This window comes from Pseudorca crassidens, chromosome 13 (assembly GCF_039906515.1).
Source record: "Pseudorca crassidens isolate mPseCra1 chromosome 13, mPseCra1.hap1, whole genome shotgun sequence".
NCBI lineage: Eukaryota > Metazoa > Chordata > Mammalia > Artiodactyla > Delphinidae > Pseudorca > Pseudorca crassidens.
In genome coordinates this window covers 2,677,252-2,702,280 of record NC_090308.1, presented here as the reverse complement: position 1 = coordinate 2,702,280, position 25,029 = coordinate 2,677,252, and the positions used below count along the sequence as shown (strand labels likewise).

The 25,029-nt window shown below is 48.9% G+C and overlaps 1 protein-coding gene across 3 annotated transcripts in view; it reads right to left on the bottom strand.

The window, feature by feature from the left end:
* Positions 1–25,029, bottom strand: part of RPS6KA2 (ribosomal protein S6 kinase A2) — a 352,189-nt gene that overhangs the window by 141,648 nt on the left and 185,512 nt on the right. Inside the window, exon 1 of one of the 3 annotated variants that reach the window (XM_067701557.1) lies at positions 17,705–18,011. The exons of the other annotated variants lie outside the window; for them this stretch is intronic. Coding sequence (XP_067557658.1) covers positions 17,705–17,803 — 99 coding nt within the window. The 5' untranslated portion in view covers positions 17,804–18,011. Of the gene's footprint in view, positions 1–17,704; positions 18,012–25,029 lie in introns of those variants that run through there. 3 annotated transcript variants of the gene reach the window in all.

The following is a 25,029-nucleotide window of genomic DNA, read 5'->3' as shown; positions in this document are numbered from 1 at the left end:
ATGGAAGAGAAAAATGAACTAAACGTGAATAACTAAACAATTTAGGATGGGGGACTGACTCTGAAGCACAACTTCAGGAATATACAGTAGGGTCAGCCCAAAGCCAACCTGGCGTCTGCTGACATTTGGAGAGAAGAGAGCAGGCTGTTCTGTCAACTTCGCTCTAGGACTATGTGTAGAGACAATAAGGGGACAAGGCTGCTATCTAGTTGCTCGTCTAGACTGGTTGCTTTTCAAACTGGGGTTCTCTGGGACCCTGGGGTCCTGTGATCTGGCCACAGATCGATGGGGGAGGGGGGAGGCCACAGGGAGGCCAAGACCCTCTCATCCCCTTGCAACTGAAGTGGCTCTTCTTCAAAATCTGTTTCAGGTACTGCAGTTCCGCATGAGATGTTTGAAAACAGGTTCCAGTGTAATAGACAAACGGAAAAACCTTGATTCAAATTTACTTTCAGGGTAATTACAGAAAGGACCGCTGAGCTGCTTGACAGTTAGATCAAATGATTCCATCGTTTTTCTATGATACTACGATATGGTTATAGCTACAGTGCTGGACCACAATGTTGGATATTTATATTGATGACCTAGGAATGTGGAAACATCATAAAGTACACTCTGAATTATCAAAAGCTTAATTTTATTCAGAGAAGTTTTAGTGCCAAGTATATTTTGTTAATTTGTACCTACTTGGAAATGGGGAATTCACAAACTAGAATACTCATGTAATCAGATAATACCCGTCTACACTCTTTCAAGATAAAGAGAATTTAGTAGCTTTAAATCACTTATTCTTGTTCTCTTTTTCTATCCTTCTTACTCTTTTTTTTTCTTGTTTTAATTTATTTCTCCACTCCCTTCTCCTTACTATATCTCTTGCTATTTATTTCAACACAGTATCTTCCACTACTAAGTAGCTTGCTAGAAACAGCAATATTTACTGGTAAATATCACGTAAAAAAAGGTCTTCTGAAATGGCTCTGCGAGCGTGAAGGCAGCTACTACAGGGTGTGGCGTATCATTTAATAAATGTATGAAAGCAAGTCATTATTCTCCAATCGAGCAGTATGACACCACCATGGAAGAAAATGAAAAGGCTCTCTCTTTTTCATCCCTGTGAATAAAAAGATAATCAAACCAACAGAGACACTGGTGGCAGAGTGAGGCGCAGGAAATTAATGTGAATTTCCTGAATTCTGAAGGAATTAGCTGTCCATCATTTATAAGCAAAAATCAAGGACGCAATTCAAAGGAAAGAACTCATGACGGTTAAAAAAGATAAAATCCTATGCAATTAGGTTACACGTTCCATGATGCCAAACACTTAGAAATGCACTGAGTACAAAGTTTGTGGATACTTCCAGGGTAGAAAAGGCTGCTTGCTCACGAGTCTTCATCTTATATATCATAGTTTTGTACATTGTTTTATATAACAAATTCTTTCTAGCAATTTATCAAAATGTGACCACTACAGTTAAAAGGTAGTGTTGGCAAAAATTTGGATATAAAAGTATATGAAAAATAATGGCAAAGAAAACAATGTTACAGTGTTTTCACAAAATGTATTCTATAAAATGAATATATGCATATCCATTTTTACATAGAGTTATATGGCTGAATAATTTTAAGAGCAGGAAATTAAGTATAATAAACAAAATACTCTTTCTAGAATCAATACCACTTCTATCTTGTTTTGAATCCTTATTTCTTTAAATTATTATTTACATAGTCTAGATTTTAGACTGGAGATAGTTATGACAAAGAAAAGTAGACAGAAAAGGAACAAAAGTATACTTAGACCCACTAAACACACTGAAAGAATGATTGCAAACATAAAATAATACATTTCAGTTTTTAGCACAGAGAACTATATTCAATACCCTGTGATAAACCATAACGGAAAAGAATATGAAAAAGATTGTATATATATACAAATATATATACATATAATGTATAATATATATATTATAATGTATATATAATTACAAACATATATAATAATATTATAACTTAATCACTTTGCTGTACAGCAGAAATGAATACAACATTGTAAATCAACTATACTTCAATAAAATAAATTTTAAAAAACACATCAGTTTTTTAATGAATAAAAAAATTTAATTTTAATGTTCCCAATTTGCCATCTCAATTAAACTGAAAAAAAGTCTTTCTACTATGTTTTGAAACATAAATGTAAAGGTATTATTATATTTTCCAAATAATGTATGTTATTATCCTACGACGACACGTCCCTATTCTTCACTGGCAGCCATCTGGCAGAGTTCTATCTACATTTGCAAAACTATTAAATATACCACATACGTCCCTTCATCCAAATGAACCAACAACACAAAGGCATCAGCAGAACCCAGCCCCCAGGCAGAGATGCCAACAGGCTGTAACGACCTCTGCGCACAAGTACAAGCCTCACTTGTACTTTCCTCATCCCGCCTCTCACTGGGACCTTTACCTCGGGACACAAAAGGTGAGCAAAAAGGAAGATGGGGACATGCCTCTTCTGCAATTATAAAGGTAACAACAGAACTGTGTTTTATGGAATCTGGAACCCTGGACCTGGAGGGGCCGGTCCCACTGAGCTCTCGGGTCCCCCGGGAGAGGGCCAGGAAGTATTCACACGCTCACTCCTTCACCACTTATTTTAACTGAGCACCTAGGTACACCAGGCACCTGCTACAAGGCAGCCCGAACCTTAAACACAATGTATAACCTGTAAGCAAATCCCCTTGTGATTTTTTTAGACAGAAAACATCTTCAGGAGAGCAGTTTCCTGGCCAGTGTGAATAGAACAGAATTATCTGGTCTAAACGTGTTATTTTAGGTCTAGTATATATCACAGTGGTTAAAGGCACAAGGTTTGGAGGCAAATAGAACCAAGTTTGATACTTGATTCCCCACTTACTATCAGGACGACCTCAGTCAAGTTACTTGATCTTTTAATATAGTTGCCTCATCTATGAAAAGAATATAATTGTACTCATTTTTAGGGTTCTAGTAAAGAGTTAATTAGATAGTAAGTGTATCGGGATGATTCTATTTGCATAAGAGAAAACCCAAATCAAACTCGCTTAAACAATAAGTGGAACTGGTTCGATCACGTAACCAAAATGTCCCAAGGTAATGAGGACTTCAGGCATGGGCTGATCAAGGCTCCAACCTCATTTCTCTACGGTTTTCTTGGCTCTGCTCTCCTCTCTGTGTTGGCTGCTCTGTAGGCTGGGTAACCTCCTGGTCTCAGAAGGCTCCCAGGCTCCACGCCTCCTTGTTCCTCCACAGCCGATGAGCAAAGGTCCCAAGTTACATCCCATTTTGACTGTCTTGGACCGCACGCTCAACTCTGAGCTAATCACCGTGGCCAGGAAAACGCCACATGCTGTGTGCACTCATACACACACACACACACACACACACACACGCATATAGTTAAAAACATATGTACATAAAAACTTAAATATTTATAGAGAGCTGATCATTTTAATCTCCAGGTTGTCAAAGTGAATATTTCAAACTTGTCTTTGCTGAGAAAGAAAACTTGTATTATTTAGTTTTCAGATGGTTCAGACCCCTTCACCTTAAAACCTATAAAGTGCATGAAAGACCTAATGGCTGGAAAAATAATAGTCATTTTAATCCTGATTTTGTCTCTACTTTTTTTCTCCCAGATGGAAGAGCTCTGGGAGTGAGAGTATCAGTGGCAGATGTGTGTCTTGGAAACATGAAATGCACCTGAACGGTAATTACGGATAATCATGTCTTTTCAGACACAAAGGTGAGTTGCTGATGCTGACATAAGACTGTAAAAGAGTGACATTCATAGAATACGCTGGTTACGAAGAATTCGGGAAGCGAAACAAACCCTTGTAAGTTGCCATTCTGGATTCTTTCATCACAGACATTGTAAAAACTCTTAAAATTAGTCCTGTGGGCTCCTAAGAAAAGTTTTCCACTGTTGTGTGGATGACAGTACAGTACCTTCCTACATTTCCATAAAGCTTTACATCGTTTTCAAAACTCATCTTGCCCCACCAGTGGGCCAGGGATGTCCCCACTGGGCTGGGGGGAAGGCACAAACGTGGATCTCGAGAGGGGGTGGGGGGCTGCGCACTGGCAGCCAGTCACCTAAGTACGAGCATCCTCTGAGAGCAGGGCCACCTTGCTCTCCCCACCTGCTGCATTTGCTAACTGCAGGAGAGACACTGTGAATTCACGAAGCACATGACTTTGTGCCCAAGGTCCCTTTCCAAATCCTGTTTGCTTTTTCCTCCAGTTTCTCTTTGCTGTTCCAGCCCTGGATGCCAGGCTCTGCCCACTCGTCTCAGGGAGGGCTTGGGGCGGCAGGAGGGATGTCTTCAGCTGTCCCCCGAGAAGGGCCTGGAGATCCCCGGTCCTGTCCTGCCGTGTCCACCAGGTACGGCATAAGCAAGGAATCCGCGACTCCAGTATTTCTGGTACCTCGGCCATCTGCTCCCTACCAGCGCACTGGCGGAATCCCGAATCCTAGCTCCTCTCACATGCTTCTGGGTCCCCTACAGGAACGTAGCCTTCACCCCAGGTTCATGTTCTGGAATTTCCCACGCCTTGTGCCTCAGCTACAAACAGGGCAAGGGCACCAGAGTGAGGAGCTCTGTCTAGGATCCCTGCGGGCTGCTCGCTGACCCTTCCCGCTTGCCTGTGTCTAACCCTATGACTCTAATTTAGCCGGAAACGACTTCGGGGAGGCCACAGGTGACACTCCGTCTATTACCGGGCTAGGCGTGTGCTGCTCTCACGCTCGGGGGGTGAGGGCGGCCAGACTCTACAGTTTGCATGTAACTGCTTCCCACATTCTGGTGTTTTGCCCTAAGCGGCCGCCTCAAATCTCAATGCCAGTCCCGCTCCTCCTCAATGCATCTGCCTTTCTGTGTCTGTCCCGCCTGTCCCTGCTCCCTCATGGCCTCTGCTGCTGGCTTCTCCCTGTTTCTTTCACTCATCCTCCCCCTCCTCTTCCCTTCCCTGTTCCCCTCCTTCTCTCTCCTCCAGTCCCACTCCTCTATTACCTTTCAAAACTAAGTAGCAGTTTGGTGTTATCAGGGCTCAGAGAGAAGGCTTAGCCACAGGGAATGGAGCCGTCCATTTGTATTAAATTTTCAGAACCTTTCCTTATATTTCAAGCCTTTAGTGAAAAGCATGCACCTGAATTTTCTAGGTTGGAAGGGAAGTTTGATTTAGTAGTCAGGAAAAAGTCCAGTCCTGAAATGTGAGTGCCTCTGCCTGGAACCCTTCACTTTAAGTGGCATTTGTAATGTTTTACTAATGCTTCTGATGTTGTATTTAATAAACCTCTGATTGCAGCATGTCTGGCTGCCGCTGGTGTGCAGGACCCGAGACTGGTGTGCAGGACCCGAGACTGGTGTGCGGGGCCCAGTGACGGGCGTGCGGGACCCTGAGGCCGGCGTGCGGGTCCCTGAGGCTGGTGTACAGACTAGAAGCTGTGCTGCAGGAAGCTTGGACTGAGTGTCGTAAACAGATTACAGTGTAAGGGGAAACATGGAGTTGTTTTTTTTAACTAAGCGCCCGCCGGGGCCCGTGGACAGGCCATTCCATCTATTCCTGGCTAGATCCCTGCAGGCAGGTATTGCTCCAATTTTCAGAGGAGGAAACTGAGCCTCAGAAGGGGTTAGCTGGCCACCTGCCCAAGCCACACAAGTACTAAGTGGCTGAGCAGCGACAGAAACGTGGGGTCTCCTCTGACCCCACCGGCCGCTTGTGTCACAGGGGGACAGGGGTCTGCGAGCTCACTCACCTGGCTGTGGTGCAGGTCAGGGTGAGGGGTGAAGCCAAGGCGGGAGAAATAACCACACGGCACTGGCAAAGGCTAACCCCCTGCACAGCCAGCGACCAGCAAGGCACCCCTGTTTCCTGAGCGGGGTCGTCTCAGCCACACTCCCCACGGGGTGGGTGGAGCTCCTTCTCAGGGCTGGGGGCTGCTCGGGGCCGGAGACGCCAGGAAGACAAACTGGACCCTGGGCTTTCGGGCACCTGCTCCCGGGGCCCCCGGAGGCCGGCCGGCCTTGTCCTGCTCCTGCCTTGGCCTGGGCCACACGCCCAGGACGGCGGAGCGGAGCACAGCGATCGGCCCGCCAGGTACAGGGTTTGGGGGGCCGCAGGTGGGGCACGCCAGGGCCTTCCTACAGGGGCGCAGGCTCACGTGCTCCGTGGGCTGCGAGCCTAGGTGTGGCGCTGGGAGCAGAGGGTGCCCAGCCGGCCGCTGTGTCCCTAAGGAAGGGGTCCGAGGTCCCACGCACAGAGGGAATCCTTCAGAGAACCGGGCTCCTCCTGAGAGGAGGGCACTCCACTCCCTCTCCAGGGCACAGTCGTGAAATCGCGCATCGCAAAACTCAACGTTAGGAAGTCAAAAACTTTTAAATTTGACTAGAAATTGCTTCAAGATGTCATAAAAGCCATCTTCCTGGAATTAACCCTATTCCTCTGTAAGCACCGGCTTTTAAAATAAAAGCCCCCTTGACTTCTAGAGTTCTTCAGTTTTTAAAAATTGCTAATATTCAAACATTTTGAAATTTCTGAATTTGCTTTTAAAATGTTGACAGTTTTCACCCTTCGAAGATATTTTACTGAAAATTTTTTAAGGAGGAAAATGATTTCTTTGGTTTTTCCATACTTTTTCCTGCAGGTGACACTCTCTCAGCTATACTGTGAATGTAGATGAGACATTCTTTCTACGGAAGATTTTAAATGCCAAACAGCAGACTTGCAGTTTGTGGGCCTACCTCAAGCGGGCGTGAGCTTTTGTAACGGCGTCTTAGTTACTTCACTTCTACAGAGGTTTTAGTTCGCCACAACTTAGGTCTTAGGTCTTAGGTCAAGGCCATTTCTTTCTACTTTTTAACCCTCTAAACGCAAGTCCTACAGATAATCGCCAGGCACACGGTGAATGCTGAGTTAATACCTAAGACGGAAGTTCCGAAAAGACCTCCACAGACTTCTCACGCGTTGACCCAGAAGGCGCGCACCACAGAGAACACGCGCACGGGACACAGCAGGGCAAGGGTCCCGACAGCCACCCACAGCTGTCCCTGGACACAGAGCCACCGGAGCCGAGCCTGACGTGTCCCAGACCAGCCACAAGCTGGCTAAAGAAGGTTTCATGCAAATTCACGCACAGCAACGAGGCGAGGCTCGGAGCTCGCGCAGAGGTGCGGGCGGTGTCCACACGGAGGATGCCCTCAGAGAGGACAGGGGTATCTCCCCAACAGCGGAGGCAGCGCGCAGCTCCCGGACCCGGCCTGGCCCCGCGGGATGGTCTGTGATTCAGTGAACTTCCTTAAACCCAGAACTTGACGGAAATGGGTGACAGAGCCCAAGCCCCCGGGAGGAACTCTTCTAGTGGCTTCTTTGCCCAGCACCCTCCTCTGGAGATGGGGTGTGATGAACACGAACCGCCCTGGCAGGCTCCAACTCTGGCAGCGGGCTCCACGCCACCCTGGGCCACACGGCAATGAATACTCCTCCCCAATTCCCACAGATCCCCCCTGTCCAAACCCAAGTGCTGCAGGCCAGAATCTTCGGAAGAAAGTGATGGCCCTGAATCTAAACCACGGGTCAGCTCAGAGCCAAGGGGGAGGCTGGGAATGGAAGCAGGTGGATGGGTGTGGGCTGCCATGTGCCTGAGTGGCAGGCGTCACAGGAGGGAGGGCATGGAGGGGCGGCCGCAGATGGAACGGGCTGGGTGGAGGGAAGGACGGGTCTCACGGAGGGGGACAGGGGCTCTGCGAGCTCACTCAGCTGGGTGGGAAGGGGAGGCATTGGCAAATGTCCGTCCCCCCGCTGAGCATAAACCCCATCCTCGTGAACGTACACAACAACTACAGCCGGTCCATTCTGACAAATCAGCCTTACTTCCTCACACCCACTGCTGGAGTTCCACTGCGGCGAACCTCAACAACGAGTCAAGGAAGAAAGTGGGACACGCGGATGGAGGCGTAAGACGGGGCTCTAAGCACCCCAGCTGTCCTGCACGCCAACCCTTCACAGACGGGCTTCAGCGTCTTCTGACCAGGTTCAACATGTTTATTCACATCTCTGTCGGGGTGGATTCTGCAAAGTCTTAATTGAGTCACACATCAAAACTCATGCCTTCAGGGGCTTCCCTGGTGGCGCAGTGGTTAAGAATCTGCCTGCCCAAGCAGGGGACACGGGTTCGAGCCCTGGTCCGGGGAGATCACACATGCCGTGGAGCAACTAAGCCCGTGCACCACAACTACTGAGCCTGCACTCTAGAGCCCACGTGCCGCAACTACTGAGCCCGTGCGCCACAACTACTGAGCCTGCACTCTAGAGCCCATGAGCCACAACTACTGAGCCCACGAGCCACAACTACTGAGCTCACGTGCCACAACTACTGAAGCCCGGGCGCCTAGAGCCCGTGCTCCGCAGCAAGAGAAGCCACCTCAACAAGAAGCCTGCGCACCGCAACGAAGAGTAGCCCCCACTCAATGCAACTAGAGAAAGCCCGCGCGCAGCAACGAAGACAACACAGCCAAAAAGTAAATAAATATATAAATAAATTTATTTTTTAAAAAAAGAGAGAGAATGAAGAAGGGGAATCCTATTAAGAATATAAGTATACATAAAAAAAATTCACGCCTTCTCTTTTTTGCTGAGATCTAGAAATACAAAAGTCACGCCCAACCTCACGCTGCTTCTTGGGGTTTTCTGGGGTGAAGGCAGGGAGCAGTAATCGCTACCTTGTTCCAGCAGCCCGTCTGCCCTGTTCCCTAACCTGATTACAAACTAAGCAGGATGCAAGAAGCCGAAGGTGATCTAAAAGGAAGTGCTCCTTTCTGGTTTTTCTGTTTTTTTTTTCTTTACTTTATCTTCAAACATGCAGGCCAACAAAGTAAACACTCCTCAAAGTCAACCAAACAGTGTCACTGTAGCAAGTCAAAAGGCAAGGGTGTCTGTCCCCTGTGGCCCCCTTGCACGCTCAGCTTCGGGGTCTCGGGGCACACAGAGCCCGCCCAGCCGCCCAGCTCTTGCAGCTCCTCTCTGCCGCTGCCCCCCACCTGCACCCCCAGCCTCCCTCCCGCCAAGGCTCTCCAGAGCACCTTCTCCGATCTGCGTTCTACTCACTTTTCAGAATAAGAAGCTTTCGTAATTTTTCATTCTTAGAAAGTCCACACTATATTTTGATTGTCCACACTATATTTTGCACGTTAAATATATATTTGGAGGTTAATATTATATCTAATATAATATTATATTAGATAATATAACTAACTTTCCTTAGCCGTGGAAAGTTTGCAATTATCCTGGGCCAAAAGTGTTAAAATTGGGACCTGAATGAGCGATTTCCTAGGTAGTCACTAGAGCATTTCCACCGTAGGCATTCCAAAAGAGAGTCTTTCAAAGTAAATCCCTCCATCCCTTTTCCTTAAAGATCTGACCGCATGTTTTAAGGAGTAAAAGCCACCTCGGGCAGCCTGGTGTGGCCTGGGTGTCCTGACTCAAAGAATGTCACGGCCTACGTTGACTGCACAGACACGTCAGAGAGGTCCCGGACTCGAGGTCTGGCTAATATCCACCCGAAAACCCCAAGACTGATGATACGGCACACAAATCACCCCAGCGTGTGAGGCAGATTTTTCAGAACTTTTCAGTCTTATTCAGAACCTTCTTTTCTTGGGCAACAGGAGGAAACATGCAGGCCAACAAAGTAAACACTCCTCTGATTTGTGTTTTTGAATCTTATTAATTTAACGTAGGAGAGTAGACCAGCCAAAAGAAAAAGCAGTTCTTCTCCCTAAGAAGCCAGGTCATTTCTACCAGTTCCTCAGCCCCTGGCTACAGGGCTGACACGAGGAACAGCATGAACCTCTCTGCTTTACAAGAGCTGCTGTTTCCATGAATTATGTTTAAAGTGACAGCAACATGGATGAGAGCGTCACTCCCAGGAAGCTCAGCGTAGCTACAACCTAGGAAAGCTAGCTCCGTGGTGACAGTACTAACTTGAAACACGTGAGTCCTCAGAAGCATGAGGGCGAGGAGGCTGGCAGAGGAGGAAAAGCCTTCTTCCCCCATAACGTAGTACAAACCCCCTTCCAGACGGGGTCCAATCAAAGCCAGCTTATTTGTGTGACATCACAGAATGCCAAGGGCGAACTCTTCCCTGACCAGGCGCATTTCACCTTCTAAGCATTTAATAACCTGAGGACACAGCATTATCACGGGGCAATCCCTGTTTTGTAGCTGAGGAGACAGGAGCTCAAAAGCATGGAGTGGCCTGGTGGGGCTGACAGCAGAAGAGGGAAGTGCCCAGGGCCAGGAGAAGGGCAGATCCGGGCACATCCAGTGGAGGGAGCGTGGGAGCCCTGGGCCGGGGAAGGGGGCCCAATGCAGGGCGAGGGGGAAAGCACCTCTGCCTGGCCCACGGGGACAGAATCTTGGGGCTCTTAGGGGAGGGCGGCCTGCAGACCCTAGGGACCTTTGCAAACCAAAGCTCGTGGAGAAAGATAGGCTGCTGTTTGCTGGTCGGAATCAAGTAGGGCTCTCTGATCAGTGGTGTTCCTGGGACCCCCGTTAAGAGATCTCCAGGAACACATGCAAATTACTACTAATAATAGGTACTGCTCGAGAAAAATTATTCTGGCACTTGTTAAAGATGGTGAGGAAGACTTTATTCAAGGGACCACTGCAGCGGGGCTTGCCGCAGGGGTAAGAGATGGAGCTCGGACCCCACACAAGAAGGACATGTGGGGATCTGCAGCAAGGGGCAGGTGCGGGGCGGTGGAGTAGGGCAGTTCCTTCTAAACTGAGCTGAAGGCAGGTCAGGGTCATCTCATCGCACCTGGGGATGTGGGGATGGGGAACTGGACCAGATATAGAGGGTGATGAAAGGCCGAGGATGGATCGGGGTGCTCTCTAAATCAACTCAGCAGAATTCTTGCTAAACCGGGTTGTGCAGGCCCAGCAAGGATGACAGAGAAGCCCAAGGTCCGGCCGAGGTGAGAAGAGGGGCCGGGGAGCCGGGCTAAAGTTTGAGGGAGGAGAGCTTTGTCAGTGCACATCTCGGTGGTTCCAAACACTGGCTCTTGCCCACCTGGTGATCAACCATGGTGATGCGGCCACTGCAGTCACCCCCATAGCCCGGGGGGCAGGTTCCCAGGTTTAAGCATAGCTGCACCACCATTACGTCTCCTTAGCCAACGCATCAGCAGGAAAGGCTTCCTACACAGCTGCAAATCAGATACGATGAACGATATTTTATACTGAATACATTTGTGTCTGAGCCATTTGCTTGATTAAATCACACTGTAGCTTAACGGACTATTTGTTGATAATTCCTACTTGAGTTTAATTTAATAGCTTTTACCAGTGAAAATATATCAGCAAACATATGACGCTGGGGGAAAAATACAACACAACAGAACCCAGCGTCATCGGAAATAAAGGCAGAGCATTCTAGAGAATGCTTTTAGTGCTGCACCGGCTTCACTTACTTAACAAGCACAGAAGCTTGGACCAAAGATGAGGAGCATTTCTGGCTAAACTGCTCGTTACCAACTGGATTTCATACAGAACAAGCTCACCCCCAGTCTCCCTCCATTTGGAAAGAGCGCTCCCCACTGGAGCCCTGCACTGACTGATCCCCGGCTCACAGGCTCACTCTTCACCTCCTGCCCAAGCCCCTGCTCTCTCCCTGCCTCAGGGTTCCGACGCCTCCTACCCACTTATAAACTTGACACATCTAGGAAATCGCCCACCCAGCATGCAAGAAACAGAGCGAAATCCTGGGTAAGCAGCAAGTCAGATGATGTGGACATCAGATATTCCAGTTTTCACTCAGTGTGATTTCAGTTTATTCCTGTGCTTCGGAATGCATGAAAAATATACATAAAGAGTCTTTGCTGCATCGGGGTGTGTGGTGGAAGACTCTCAGAATGAATAGGTCAAAGAGGTGGAGAGAAAAAAGGGTGAATCTATGAAACAGACTCACAGACAGAGAGAACAGACTTGTGGTTGCCAAGGGGGAAGGGGTGAGGGAGGGATGGATTGGGAGTTTGCGATTAGCAGATGCAAACGATTATATATAGAATGGATAAACAACGAAGTCCAACTGTAGAGCACAGGGAACTATATTCAATATCCTGGGATAAACCATAATGGAAAAGAACATGAAAAAGAATGTATATATGTGTATAACTGAATCACTTTGCTGTACAGCAGAAATTAACACAACAATGTAAATCAACTATACTTGAATAAAATATTTTTTTAAAAAAAGTATGGGCTTCCCTGGTGGCGCAGTTGTTGGGAGTCCGCCTGCCGATGCAGGGGACACGGGTTCGTGCCCCGGTCCGGGAGGATCCCACATGCCGCGGAGCGGCTGCGCCCGTGAGCCATGGCCGCTGAGCCTGCGCGTCCGGAGCCTGTGCTCTGCAACGGGAGAGGCCACAGCGGTGAGAGGCCCGCATACCGCGAAAAAAAAAAGGGGGGGTGGAGTAATATTTTGGGTTGTCTTTTCACATATTTTTAAATAAGAAACAGTACTTTGGGGAGTTTTCTTGGATGTTAAGGAGAGAAAAGTATGTAATGAAATTGCAAAGATAAGGCAGACCACCAATAAGGAATTAAGTCTAGTGTCTTCAAAACAGAACAAAGCATAAATAGGCAAAACAATAAGCAAGTTAAGTATTCACTAAAATGGACTATTTCTCGTGGTCTTCTCTGACTTTTTGGTGCTGTTATTGCTATCCAAAAGCCCAGCAAAATCAGGATTAACACAGAATTTCTTTGGGTGCATTTACTGAAATTACCTGTAAATTATTTTTAATTAGAAATGGTTTTCCTGGAAACCTCCCAATATCAAGAAGTTACCAGTGAAGGACCAAGAATAAGCTTGAATGTTTAACTTTCCAGGAAGTTTTCTTTCTTTTTCTTTTTTTCATGACCGGAGCCAACACGGCTCTATTTGCTAAGAGTCCCTTAACATTTAATTTATTAGGATACCATGCTTCCTTTAAAAAGGGGTAAGCAATTAAAATATACTCATGTGTGCACATGTTCACACAGATAATGCCTGATTATCTGTGAGCGTTGGAAATCGGAACAGATTGACAATTGATGTAATCAGACCACTGAACTCCAATGATGCCAATAATTTCACAGGACTTACACCCTACATAGCGGGCTTCCATTTACGTGTCTGCCTCTCTCTCTCACTAGATGTTAAGTTCACTGAGGGCAGGGATCAGACCTTTATATCTCAACTGCTTTGCACAATGCACATGGTATACACTAAAAAGTCTGAGTGTGTAGATAATTGAGCTAAGTAATAGATGAAATTCTTCTCCACTCAACAGTTTACCACTATCAATACCCCAGAGAGAGGACTTGTCTTTTATCCTTCTCACTCACCCGCAACTGTCTTTCAGTAAAAATGTCAAAACCAGATGAAATGATAGGTAAACAAAGAGAACCAACTTCCCGTCTTTGGTGATAACCTCAAGCAAAATAAGCGTTCCCTAAATGAACCGACACTGAGTACTGATACGGTTAGCAGGCTGGTCGATAAATGAACCGACACTGAGTACTGATACGGTTAGCAGGCTGGTCGATAAATCTTACCCCGAGTAAACAATATCACTTTTCACTAACTGAAACCCAATATTTCCTCCCAAGCCTTTCCTGGCCAACCTCTCTCAACCTTCCCCAGCCCCAAGGCTAGGCTCTGGAGTTGGCTCACACTTTGGAGGTTTTCCCGGGCTACTGAAGGATGAGTAGGCGGGCTTCCTTCCCAAAGCTCTGCGAAGTCAGGACATTGACGCTGGGGCAGGTCCTGACTCTAGAAGCAGCCTGAGCTCTGGGTGCCGCGGCTCCAGGACCTGCACTGTAATGCATTCTCGGATCCCAGGGTGACAGGCAAGATAAGGAAAAGGACTATCACCATCCCAGCCAGATGACAGACTGGGGCTGTCATCTTAGCAAATGGGGCCAGTCCTATCGAATGAAACAGGCTGGAATCCAGCCTGGGAGGATTGATCTCTGCCTATTCTTCCCCAAGGCACTCAGCAAGGGCGCCTCAACGATTAATTAATTACCAGGCTGGGAGACAGCACGAGCCATGGGCTCCGCAGGCCGTAGGGGCAACCTCAGCTTCAGACAGAACCAGCAGACACTGAACAACATGAAAAATATCAATGAACCCGGGAAATATTTTATCAATATCCATAGCCAACAATGATTGATTATTGATTTTATCACCCAGACTCCGCATTAAGCCTTTACATATGGTGGCTCAGACCCCTCATACTAACCCCGAGAGGCAGGAACTACTACCATCCCCATTTCACAGTGGAGAAAACTGAGGCTTAGGGAGCTTAAGGAACTGCCCTGCTGTGAGAGGTAAAAGTGAGAATCCAATTTCAGTAAACCTGATGCAAAGCCCCAATTCACCTGGAACTTTCTAACTTCCAGGAAAGGTTTTCTAGAGTAACTTTAGGTTACGAAGCACATTCCAAAATAGCCCCTAGAGTCGTTTTCTTTTAAAGCTTGTAACAGCCTTCATTCAGGCATCATCTAATACTTGGTAAACGCCAATAACCACGCAACCTGAAATGGCTAAAATTAATAATAAACAGTACATGCTCTTAGAGTAACGAACTCCCTGTCAAACATTTTAGGAGCATAAGCAAGTCATTTTGCTTCCCTGGGCCCCATTTTCTCATCTATGAATGAAATGGACAGTTAGATGAGGCAATGGTTACACCTTCTAGAGGTACTATGGCTCTCAGGCAATGTTGTCAATGACCTGATATCAGAGCTTTCTCGGGAGTGAGGGTCTGGCCGACGCTGAGCCCTGAAACCATTCTAGGCCATGCGCATAGAAATCTGTGCAGGACATCCAAGTTGCCTTTAGAAACCCCCAGAATCATCCTTGTCAGAGTCCAAGATCTAGCCGTCTCAGCTGCTGCAATGCTGATACACTGTAAAAACATTTAAGCTGTAATTCATAAACTGATTCCAAATCTGATCAAACAACCTGGCTTCTCTGGTGGTTAGAGTTGACCAAATGCTGAGTTCTAGATCGGAGAGTCAAGTCAAATTTAAAAGCGAGTGTGAAACACTAGGCCTCTCCCCAGAAGCCTTTTTGACAAAGATGATACTGTTTCAACCTTAAAGTAAGTACTATTACTTTCCTGTTAATATCACTAGATTTTGAATGTAAAGAAAACAAAAATTTTCAAAGTCTCTGTGTATATTTTAAAATATAAATTTCACAGAAAGAGTTTAAAAATAACCACGATTCTTTTTACAAAATGAGTTATCTTTTTCATTAGTCCAAACAGAGGACTACATACATATCCCTGTTAAGTACTTTATATGTCCTACTTCTCAACCTCAAATTATTGACAAACCTGCCTCCTAATTTTCACAATGTTTGGTGAGTTCTTCTTGGTCTATAATCTGCTCTGACTATACAAACGAATAGACAGGCTTCTTTGGGAAATGATGGAAGGTAGCCGGGCAGGAACATGGAATTTACTGGACTGAAGCACTGGTCAGTCAGTCACTGATTCGATCCCCCACTAGGTGGGGGCACCATGAGGCCAGCGCTGCTCCGTCTTATATTTTTTGGACCTACAATGCCCAGAAAAGAGCTGCACACATAGGAGGTTCTCAGTAAACACTTGCAGAGTGAATTAGTTGTTCGGTTTTCAGCATGATTCTCAGGTTTTGTTCTCAGGGTTTTTCCTCCCTAGCAGTAGAATGAGGAGAGTAACACATGTCTACCTGGATTTTCACAAGTATCAACTGCAAGCAGCTGCTGAGAGCATCTGCAAAGAACAGAGCACTGTTATCAGTGCTGGGCATCTTTATCAGACCTTCTGTCCAGCCCCCAGCACAAGCACCTGGGTCAGACAAGTGCTCACTGACCACATGCTGACAGACTACATTTCTTCCTCGTCGGCTTGACCTTCTGCATAGCTGATGGTTTATTTATAGTTTTATTTTGTATACAGAAATTTTATTTTCACATTGAAGCAACATTGTTTCTAAGCAACACTTGGTTCCTATTATATATATTTTTTGAGGCACTTCCACAACCCGGTTCTCCTTGCCGAACCAGAACACCAGAGGTGAGTATATCGTGCCGAGAGGACTCCTGACTCCACGGCTTTGCCAGTGTTTACGCCCCTCTTCTTAAACGACTCCGGGACTTTACTGCCTCGCCTTGACAAGGACAATAAATGGAAGGAGACAAGGCGCTGAATAATAAACTTGGCATTCCGATGAATAAAGACATACTAGGTATAAAGGTGAATACTTCCTGAGTTTCTATTCTTGTCCACTTTCGTTTTTTGAGTGCCTGAGACCCAGGAAAATGACTTACCTCAATGAACTTATGCTTCATCTCTGTCAGCATGAGGTTTAAAGCAAGCCCTCCTCCACAATTTAATGAATAGTTGTATTTGTTTGAAAGATATGTTTTACCCTCAGAAACCTAACCTAGTTCTTAAAATTCTGATTTAGTGATATCATAACAGAAACTTTTTAAACAAGTAATTCCCTGTTGCTTTCATGTCTATTCCTGAGCTTTCCCTAAAGCCCTCTTAATTGTTGCAGAACCCATGCCTGTATCTAATATCATGGCAGCCAGGACAAAGAAACTCAAGATGAAAAATGTGACATTGTTCCAATTGATTTGACTTCGTTAGAAAAAAACACATCAAAACCTCCATAGGTGCCAGCCTTGTGGCACAGGCGAGAGCAATGTCAAAAGAAATCTCTAGGCTGTGTCATCACCTCCCACCCCCTCCCCCCAAACCCCACAATGTCTTTTTCTTTTTTTTTTTTTACTTAAACATGCTTCACAGTTAGGTCATCTATAGATTCAACCATGTACTCTGGACACTGGGATGAAGAGAATAAGATGTGATTTGTGAAATACAAAACACATTAGAGAACCGTCCACAGATGACTTGGAAACCTGAACATGACATGATGCAGGACCCGAGAAAAGGACACTATTTTCAGGGTCCTCTGGCTTTCGGGACGAATCTATATCAAACCCCGAGCCGCAGAGATATTGCATCAGGCACTTTACTACTGAGCACCGTTTCAGACTGATCCAAGTAAATTGTGTTGCTGCCTTTTTTTAAAAAAAAAAAAATCCCTTTTTGTCAATTCTACACTGATTTCAAATACACGAACAATCTACACTACATGGTAGTATTTGTGTGGCTCTGGGTCAAGGCAAAATAAACCCGATCAACACCAGCCTAGGGTGGGGCTAGGCAGGTTCTGTACTTGGGACTTCTGAGGTGCCACAGCGAGCGACACGGGCTGAAAAGCCCTCCCCACCCGGAGCACCCCTGTGGGCACCCAGGGTGACTACCCCAAACCCTGCGCAGAGCGTGTAACAAAATTAGTTAGAAATTCAATGGGGGCAAAGTTTAGTCCCTGTTGAGGACCCGAGGACCGGTCCAGTTATCAGTAAGTCCCAACAATAACGTTCGGTTTTAGGAAAACCGGACCAGCTTTCAACTTTAACTCCCTGACATGGATCTCAGGGTGACCGTGCATGTGACAATAGGAAAGGGCTCGGGATGTATGGCCCCAAGACCCGCAGCATCCTTCAGGGCGCGGCGGGGACCTGGGTACCTGCGCGCTCAGAGGCTAGGGCATTTACCTCGAGTCGGCTAAGACTGGAGCTCTTGGAGCGCGACTTCTTGCGCAGGTACACGGAGAAGAACCTGCGCACGGTGAACTTCTTCATGCTCAGCTCCATCGCCCGGCGCCCAGCCGCGAGGAGCAGCAGGGCCGGAGGACGCGCATCCCCGGCGCATCCCAGGCGCGCGGGGTTAGGTCCGTCTGCGGGCGCGAGCGGTCGGGAAGCCCGGCGCAGCGGCCATCGGCACGGGGCGCGGGCTGCGGGCACAAAGGGCAGGCCGAGCCGGCCACGGCGGCCGGGGGCCCAGCGCTCCCTCCTCCTCCTCCTGCCTGCGAGGACCAGCCCCGGGCAGCCCCGCCCCGCCCCGCCCCCAGCCACTACTGCCAATCAGCACCTGCCGCCCCGCCCGGCCCTCCGCCACTACCGCCAATCAGAGTCCGCCGCCCCAGGCTCTCCCTCCCCCTCCCTCTCCCCCTCCTCCTCCTCCTCCTCCTCCTCAGGCCCAGGGAGGAGCCGGCCCCCGCCACTACCGCCAATCAGAGCCCGCCGGCGCGCCCAGCCACGCCCACCTCCTCCTTCTCAGCCACTACCACCAATCAGCGCCCACCGCCCTACAGCCCCAGGCTCTCACTTCTCCTCCCCACCCCACCCCCTCCACCCCCGCCTCCAAGTACTCGCTCTCTGCGGCTCTGCCCCGCCCACCGCCCCCTCCGCCAATCAGCGCCCTCGGAGGCGCATGCCTGATGAGCCCGAGGAGGACTGCTGCGCCGCGCGGGGAGGGCGCTGAGGCAGCTCAGCTGCGCCTGTCGCTTGCTCTCTGTTCTACTTCGTTGGCCTGTTGGGCTTTTTTCTAGCTTGGGGTGTCATGTTTTCTTTTCTTAAAGCACCCATATACAGACTTTGGAATCATGCTCTTCTGTGCCGTACAAAACTTTAATTGCTGATTAGCAAACACTTCTAGAACCTGGAACAAAAGGGTGGAGGGGTGCACCATGAGCCTGCACACGTGCGCTCTGCACCTCTCCTCGCCCCTTGGCCCCTGCGGCCCTCTTCTTGAGCCCGTCCCCGCGGCCCAGGCGCCCGGCCTGGGGGTCCGCCAGTCCTTGCCCGGGTGATGAAAGGATCCCCACACAGCCCGGGACGCCGGCAGCCAGCTGGGGAAGCCTCCCAGGGCAGTGTTTGGAGAACAAAGACACATCCGTTCTCCATGACCTCCGACTCCATGTATAGAAAATTATCCAAACGGATGACTTATCAGGGCCTAAACACAGAGTGTCCTGAGTCAGGGCTCTCAGAAACCAGCTGCAGGGCTGCAGGGGATTTGCCTTAAAGGGGAACACCCTTTGTTTTTCTTTTTTTCCTAGAAATGCTCACCAGAGGGCTGTAGGCAGTTCCAGATTTGTGAGCTTAGGACTCTGTGCAGCCTTTTGTTTTCCTCTTGTGCACTGTCCACGTATTTTTATGTTTAAAACAGGGCCAAACAATCTCATTAGCATACTGCCACCAGCCCCTGAAAAGTCCAGAAGCATTCTTGCACCCGCTGCTGTGTGCCAAGTACCGCTTTGCTAGGCAGATTGTGAAAAATCTACATGTCATATCATCCCTCGGCTTAATCAAAGGTCGCATTAATACTTGTGTCAGGCTATCTTTGCTGAAGTGTGTAAAGGCAGCGGATGCTCCCAGATAAGAACTGGTCAGTTCGTGCTGCATCTGGGTCAAGAGGTGAGGTCAGATAGTCTCCCTGGGGTTCAGTGGTGGTAAGAGTGCAGTTTAGCATCACGATGCTGGCACTGCCACTTCCTTAACTGATGAGCTTCAGCACACTTGCATGTTCTGTGTTCCCACCGTGCATCCCTAAGATGAAAATATGCCCCAAACCGGTTCCTGCTTCCCACAAGGATTCTTCTGCTGGAGGGCCACTATCCCCACGCTGGGAATGAGCTTCCTACCACCCTGGGTCTCCCGCCACCACCACTCAGGTATCCCAGCTCTAAGCAAACAAAGACACGCCAGGGCTGTGCCACGTTGCTTCTCTGGAAAAGACAGCAGCTGACGGACATCAGACATCGGGCTGGTCACCTGCTCCGAGAATGAGGAAGAAGCCGGCTGTGGGTAGATGGTACAACTAGTCAGAGACAGGAGTATGGTTTGTCAGTGATGCTAGCTCAGGGGCACCCTGCACAGAGCAATAGCCTTGGGGCAGGCTTGTGTATTACCAACAAGAGCATTTTGAGACTTCCCTGGTGGTCCAGTGGTTAAGACTCCACACTCCCAGTGCAGGGGGCCTGGGTTTGATCCCTGGTCAGGGAACTAGATCCCGCATGCTGCAACTAAGAGCCCATATGCTGCAACGAAGACCCGGTGCAGCCAAATAAGTAAATAAATAATTTTTTTTTTTTTTAAAGAGCATTTTGACCTGGTGTAACAGGACTGGGAAGGCAGGGTCTTATGGGACATCCACAATCCCTCACAGCTGAGTGCTACAAAATGGCTCTGCTGAACTTGGACATCTCAAAAGAAAAGAAAAAGCAGCTTCCATATTTCAACTAAGAAATTCATTTCATTGCTTCTGCAGTAAAACAGAGGTATATCAAAGTCTCTGGCAATCATTTACCACCAAACCCTCCAGACCACCAAATCTGGGGTAGGTATCAGGGCCCACTTTAACTTGGGTCCAAATGATCCCTAGCAAATTTTGGGAAAGAAAAAGTGAGCTTAATAAAGGCTGGGCTGGTGCCCAGATGATGGGGGGGGGGGAAGCTTGGAGAGAAGACCAAAAGCTCAGCAGACACCTGATCATCTTGGGTTTCTCCCCGACTTAAGCACGATCGGTCTGGGACTGAATTCCATGGTTAATGCTGCCTCCAAGAGAGGACCAGACTGGCTGGTGTGCTTTCGATTCAGTTGAACACACGATTATGAAGCTCCTCTGAGCACCTGGCCCAGTGCTTGGCCCAGGGGAAACGGACGTGATTATGACGCGGCTCCTGACCTCCAGAAGTTCACGGCCGTGTGTTAGAGAAGGAAAGTGAATAGGCAAATCGGATGCAGGTTTTACATAATGTGAAAGAAACATGTAAGAAAATGCTACAAGAACAGAGATAAATGAGGAGCGAATCCTAACTGGAGAAGCCGAGGAGGCGGCATTTGGGGTGAGCGCCGCGGACAAGGACGCGGGTCCTGGACAGACAGAGGGGACGCGGTCCCCAGCTGCGGAAGAACAGGATTATTGAGAACTTGGAACAAACAGAATTTCATGATTGATGAACGGAAAGTAAAGTTCCTACCAAGTCCCCGATACACAAGAGGTTAATGATTTCAGAATTCCAAGGATGATAACCGACAGCCTTCCAAAGCCCTGGAGCTGCCCCTTCCTGAGAACACAGGACGCCCTGGCAGGAAGGGGAGGGAGGCTTTTGTCAGCAAGGTGACTGGCAAAATCTGTGCCGTTCCACCTTCCCTTCCCTCCACCCAAAGGACCTTCCGGGGTTGGGGGGATGCCCCTCCTTTATTTCAAGCCCCACCATGACAGCTGTGATGTGCTGGGGCCTGGCTTCTAAAGGGGGGAGCAGGGCGGCCATGGCCCCGGGGAGGCACCAGGGGGGACTGCTCACGGAGTGGCCTGCGTTCCCAGGGCTTGTGGGGAAAAGGATACACCAATGTCTCCGACAGATGAGACGTGGCCGTGCAGGAGACGGGCACGTTTGGAGGTCCCTGAGGCCCTGCCCGGCACCAGGCCCAAGGCTGAGGGAAGAATTCTAAGTAACCCCCAAAATGAAAGGCGCTGTCCTGTAAGTGGGCTGCAGCTGGGGAGGGAGGGCACGGGGGGAGGGTCTCCAGCCACAACAACCTCGGAAGAAGACGAGACAGCTGACCATGAGAGAAGGGGTCAGCTGGGCCAGGAGCAGTCTAAGTACGTCTTCATCTCTCCTCTCCTCCCGCTCTGACCCTGAAAAGGATGCTGCAGGCTTCCAGTGTGATGGAAATTCAAGCTGGGCAAAGAGAATGTCTGAGTTTGATCAGTCCTAGGACTGGAAGCACTAACTTCCTGATCAAGTTTAAAACCTAAAGTGAATGCAGTTGTCTCTTGTTCAAGAAAGGGAAGGAAAGCCGTCGAAATTGCCAGGGTCCTTTCACTGTCCACTCTTCCGACAAAGAGTGGAAGGTGTGTGGTGATCCAAGCACACGCCAGGTTTGTGCAACAAACCAGTTACGATGGAAGTGGGCAGGGCGGAGTCGAGAATGCCGTCCAGGGTTGCAACCTGGAGATTCAAATTTAACCCTCAAGGGCCACAGAGTCAGATGCCCAGCCACGCAGGGTGGGGTGGCAGAGAAGGGAAAGAGCACAGCCAGCCCTGACACAGGCCTGTGGACCTAATTCACTTTCCATGTAACCAAAAACAACAACGACAACTCAAGTTGAGAACTTAAAGTGGTCTCAGCTGGTTCTGAGCCCAGGTGCCCAGCAGAAACACACAGAAATGCTCTCTAGAGAAATCCACATTAAACCCAGGATTCAAAGAATTCCTCGCACACAGTTACCAGGAGCACAAGCTCACAGCCACTGAACGCACAGTTCACAAGGACACGGGGTATCGGCAAAGCCAGCAAGACAACCGACTACAGAATCAGACGCGTGGACTTCAGCTGCTGGACTTAGCAGACGTCGAATGGAAAATTATCAAATCTAACATGTTTTAAGGAAATAAAAGGAAGAAATGAAAATGTGATGAACAAACAAGAGACTGTAAAAATGAATAAAATACTTCTGGAAATGAAACGATGTAGTCCTGGACACGGAACAGATGTAGCTGAACGTAAATGTCCTCTTTGTTAAAGAGCAAATGCGATATAGCTGTGGCTCGGGGAGCGATACCTAAAAACGTACAGTGGTAAGAAGCATCGCATCCTGGAATGTACGTCAGAAAGTGAAACATCTTGAATCAAATTTCTACCCACTGTTCCGATTATGACTTCACCTTTGCCAAAATCCTCCGAGCCTTTAGAACCGGGGGTGACTTTGTCAAGGGGACATTTGGCAATGTCTGGAGACGTTTTGGGTTGTCACAACTGGGGGTGACAGGAAGGAGGCTGCTGGCATCTAGTGGGCAGAGGCCAGGGACGCTGATGAATCTCCACAGTGCCCAGGACATCCCCACCAAGAACGATCCCATCCAAAACGCGTCAGCGCTGAGGTCCGGAAAGCCCACACTGTGTGATGACGGGGGAGCGGGGGAGGGGAGGGGGGAGGGGAGAAACCTGTCTACTTTCCTCACAAGGTTGTCACCTACAAAACTGGCAACTCCGCACAGTAAACCAGTATGAGGAAGTGCTCTGTAAATTGTAAAGTGCTCAACAAACATGCTACTTGTTAAAATCCTGGAGTTTCACACAGAAAAATCAATGACACGCCTGGGAAAGGAGTAGATCCCCCTTTTCTAGAATTTTAACCTGAACGCTCTCTCCGTTAAACTCTATTGTCCTGTGCAGGGCACGGCCAGTCACCCCACCGCCTGAACCAGAAGATGAGGAATAGCCACTCTGTCACTCCTTCATTCCGTATGTGTAACGACCCAGGCTTGTGACACTTTCTAAGTAGCGTTCCTGTCTCCCTTCCTTCCAGCCCCGCATCAGTAACCATTGGTGCAGAAATACAGTAACTCCTGGCTCAACGCTGCCCCCACCCCCGCCCCGCCCCCGCAACCCATCTGCAGTCCCACTACCAAAGCAATCTGTTTCGAAGCAAACAGCACGCCATAGCTCCAGCATCTGCAGGAATGAAGTGCGACCCCAGAGCCAGGAGGCCGTGTTCTCCTCCATCACGGCGCCCTCTCCTCCTGGGCCCACTGCGCGGACACCTGTGTCAACAGGAACGTCCAGCCTCCACTGCGCTGTGGCCACTGCCTGGACATCCTTCCCACCCGCTTTCCCACCTTCTTCAAGATTCACTATTGTTGCTGGGAAGCCTAATGGAATCCCCGCACCCACAGGCTGTGCTAGGGAGTCCTCCCCTGGGGTCCTTGTTTTACTTACTATGCTGGGTTACGACTCCTGGCTTCTGCGTGTCTCTTACCCACCTGGAAGCACTCGGGTTGGCCACTGTCTAGAGCAAGCACTCTGTGCATGCTGGCTTAAAGGGATTCTGTGATGACTGTTATCAGGGATTTGCTGGTTATGAAGATCTGGGCCTACATTATTATTCCATCTCTGTAACACACTGGGAACTCTATGAAACAGACACAGTGAACCCCATCTTATGAGGTGGAGAAACTGAGGCCCAGGGAGGTGAACCAACCGTCTAAACTGACACACAGGAGAAGAATTCAGACAAGGTCTGCATATCCAGGACCTCACAGATTCACAGTGTATCAAGCAATAGTGGCTGGGCACCAAAAGAAAGCACTAGAAGGGGTGGCAACCAAGGGGTGACAGGCTGGGGTCCTCATTTCCCTAGACAACTGCACTTGCCCAGGAAATGCCACTGGGGCCAAGGGTCTGCCGTCAGAGCATCTCACAGACAGAAGTGCAGGTGGCAGCCGCCAGTGGCTCCATTATGGCCTTGGGGACAGGCGGCGTGAGTGCCTCTGGCAGCAGAATGCTGTGCTCTGGGAGCAGAAAGCCTAGGTTTCCTTGTGAAAACTTAGTTTACTCAGGATGCAGCGGAGGGACGCCAAGGTGAGGCGTCTGACTACGCGTCCGTGCCGCGGTAGGACACTTGAAAACATTAATGCCGGTGCTCTCACTTGGTCTTTTCTAATGATCAGTGTTTTAAAGGGGGGAGGGGCAAAACCCCACAGTCTGTCGCGGGAGGCGACAGCGTCCGTAGGACTTCTGGGTTTGAGCTTCACTATTGTTCACATGTTGTTACAGGTTGGGTTGTGTCCCCTCTAAAAGCACGTTAGAACCCTGACCCCCAGGACCTCAGAATGTGGCCTTATTTGAAAATAGGGTCATTGCAGACACAGTAAGATGAGGTCACGCTGGAGTGGGGCGGGCATAATCCAGTGAGACTGGTGTCCTCGTACGAAGGCCACATGAAGGCAGACAGTGGAGGAGGCCACGTGCACGGAGGCAGAGAAGGGAGAGATGCAGCCGTGGCCGGAAGCTAGAAGAGGCAGGAAAGATTCCCTACAGGTTTCAGAGGACCAGCGGCCCCCTGATGCCTTGATCTTGGACTTGTGGCCTTCAGAGGACCAGCGGCCCCCTGATGCCTTGATCTTGGACTTGTGGCCTTCAGAGGACCAGCGGCCCCCTGATGCCTTGATCTTGGACTTGTGGCCTTCAGAGGACCAGCGGCCCCCTGATGCCTTGATCTTGGACTTGTGGCCTTCAGAACGATGAGA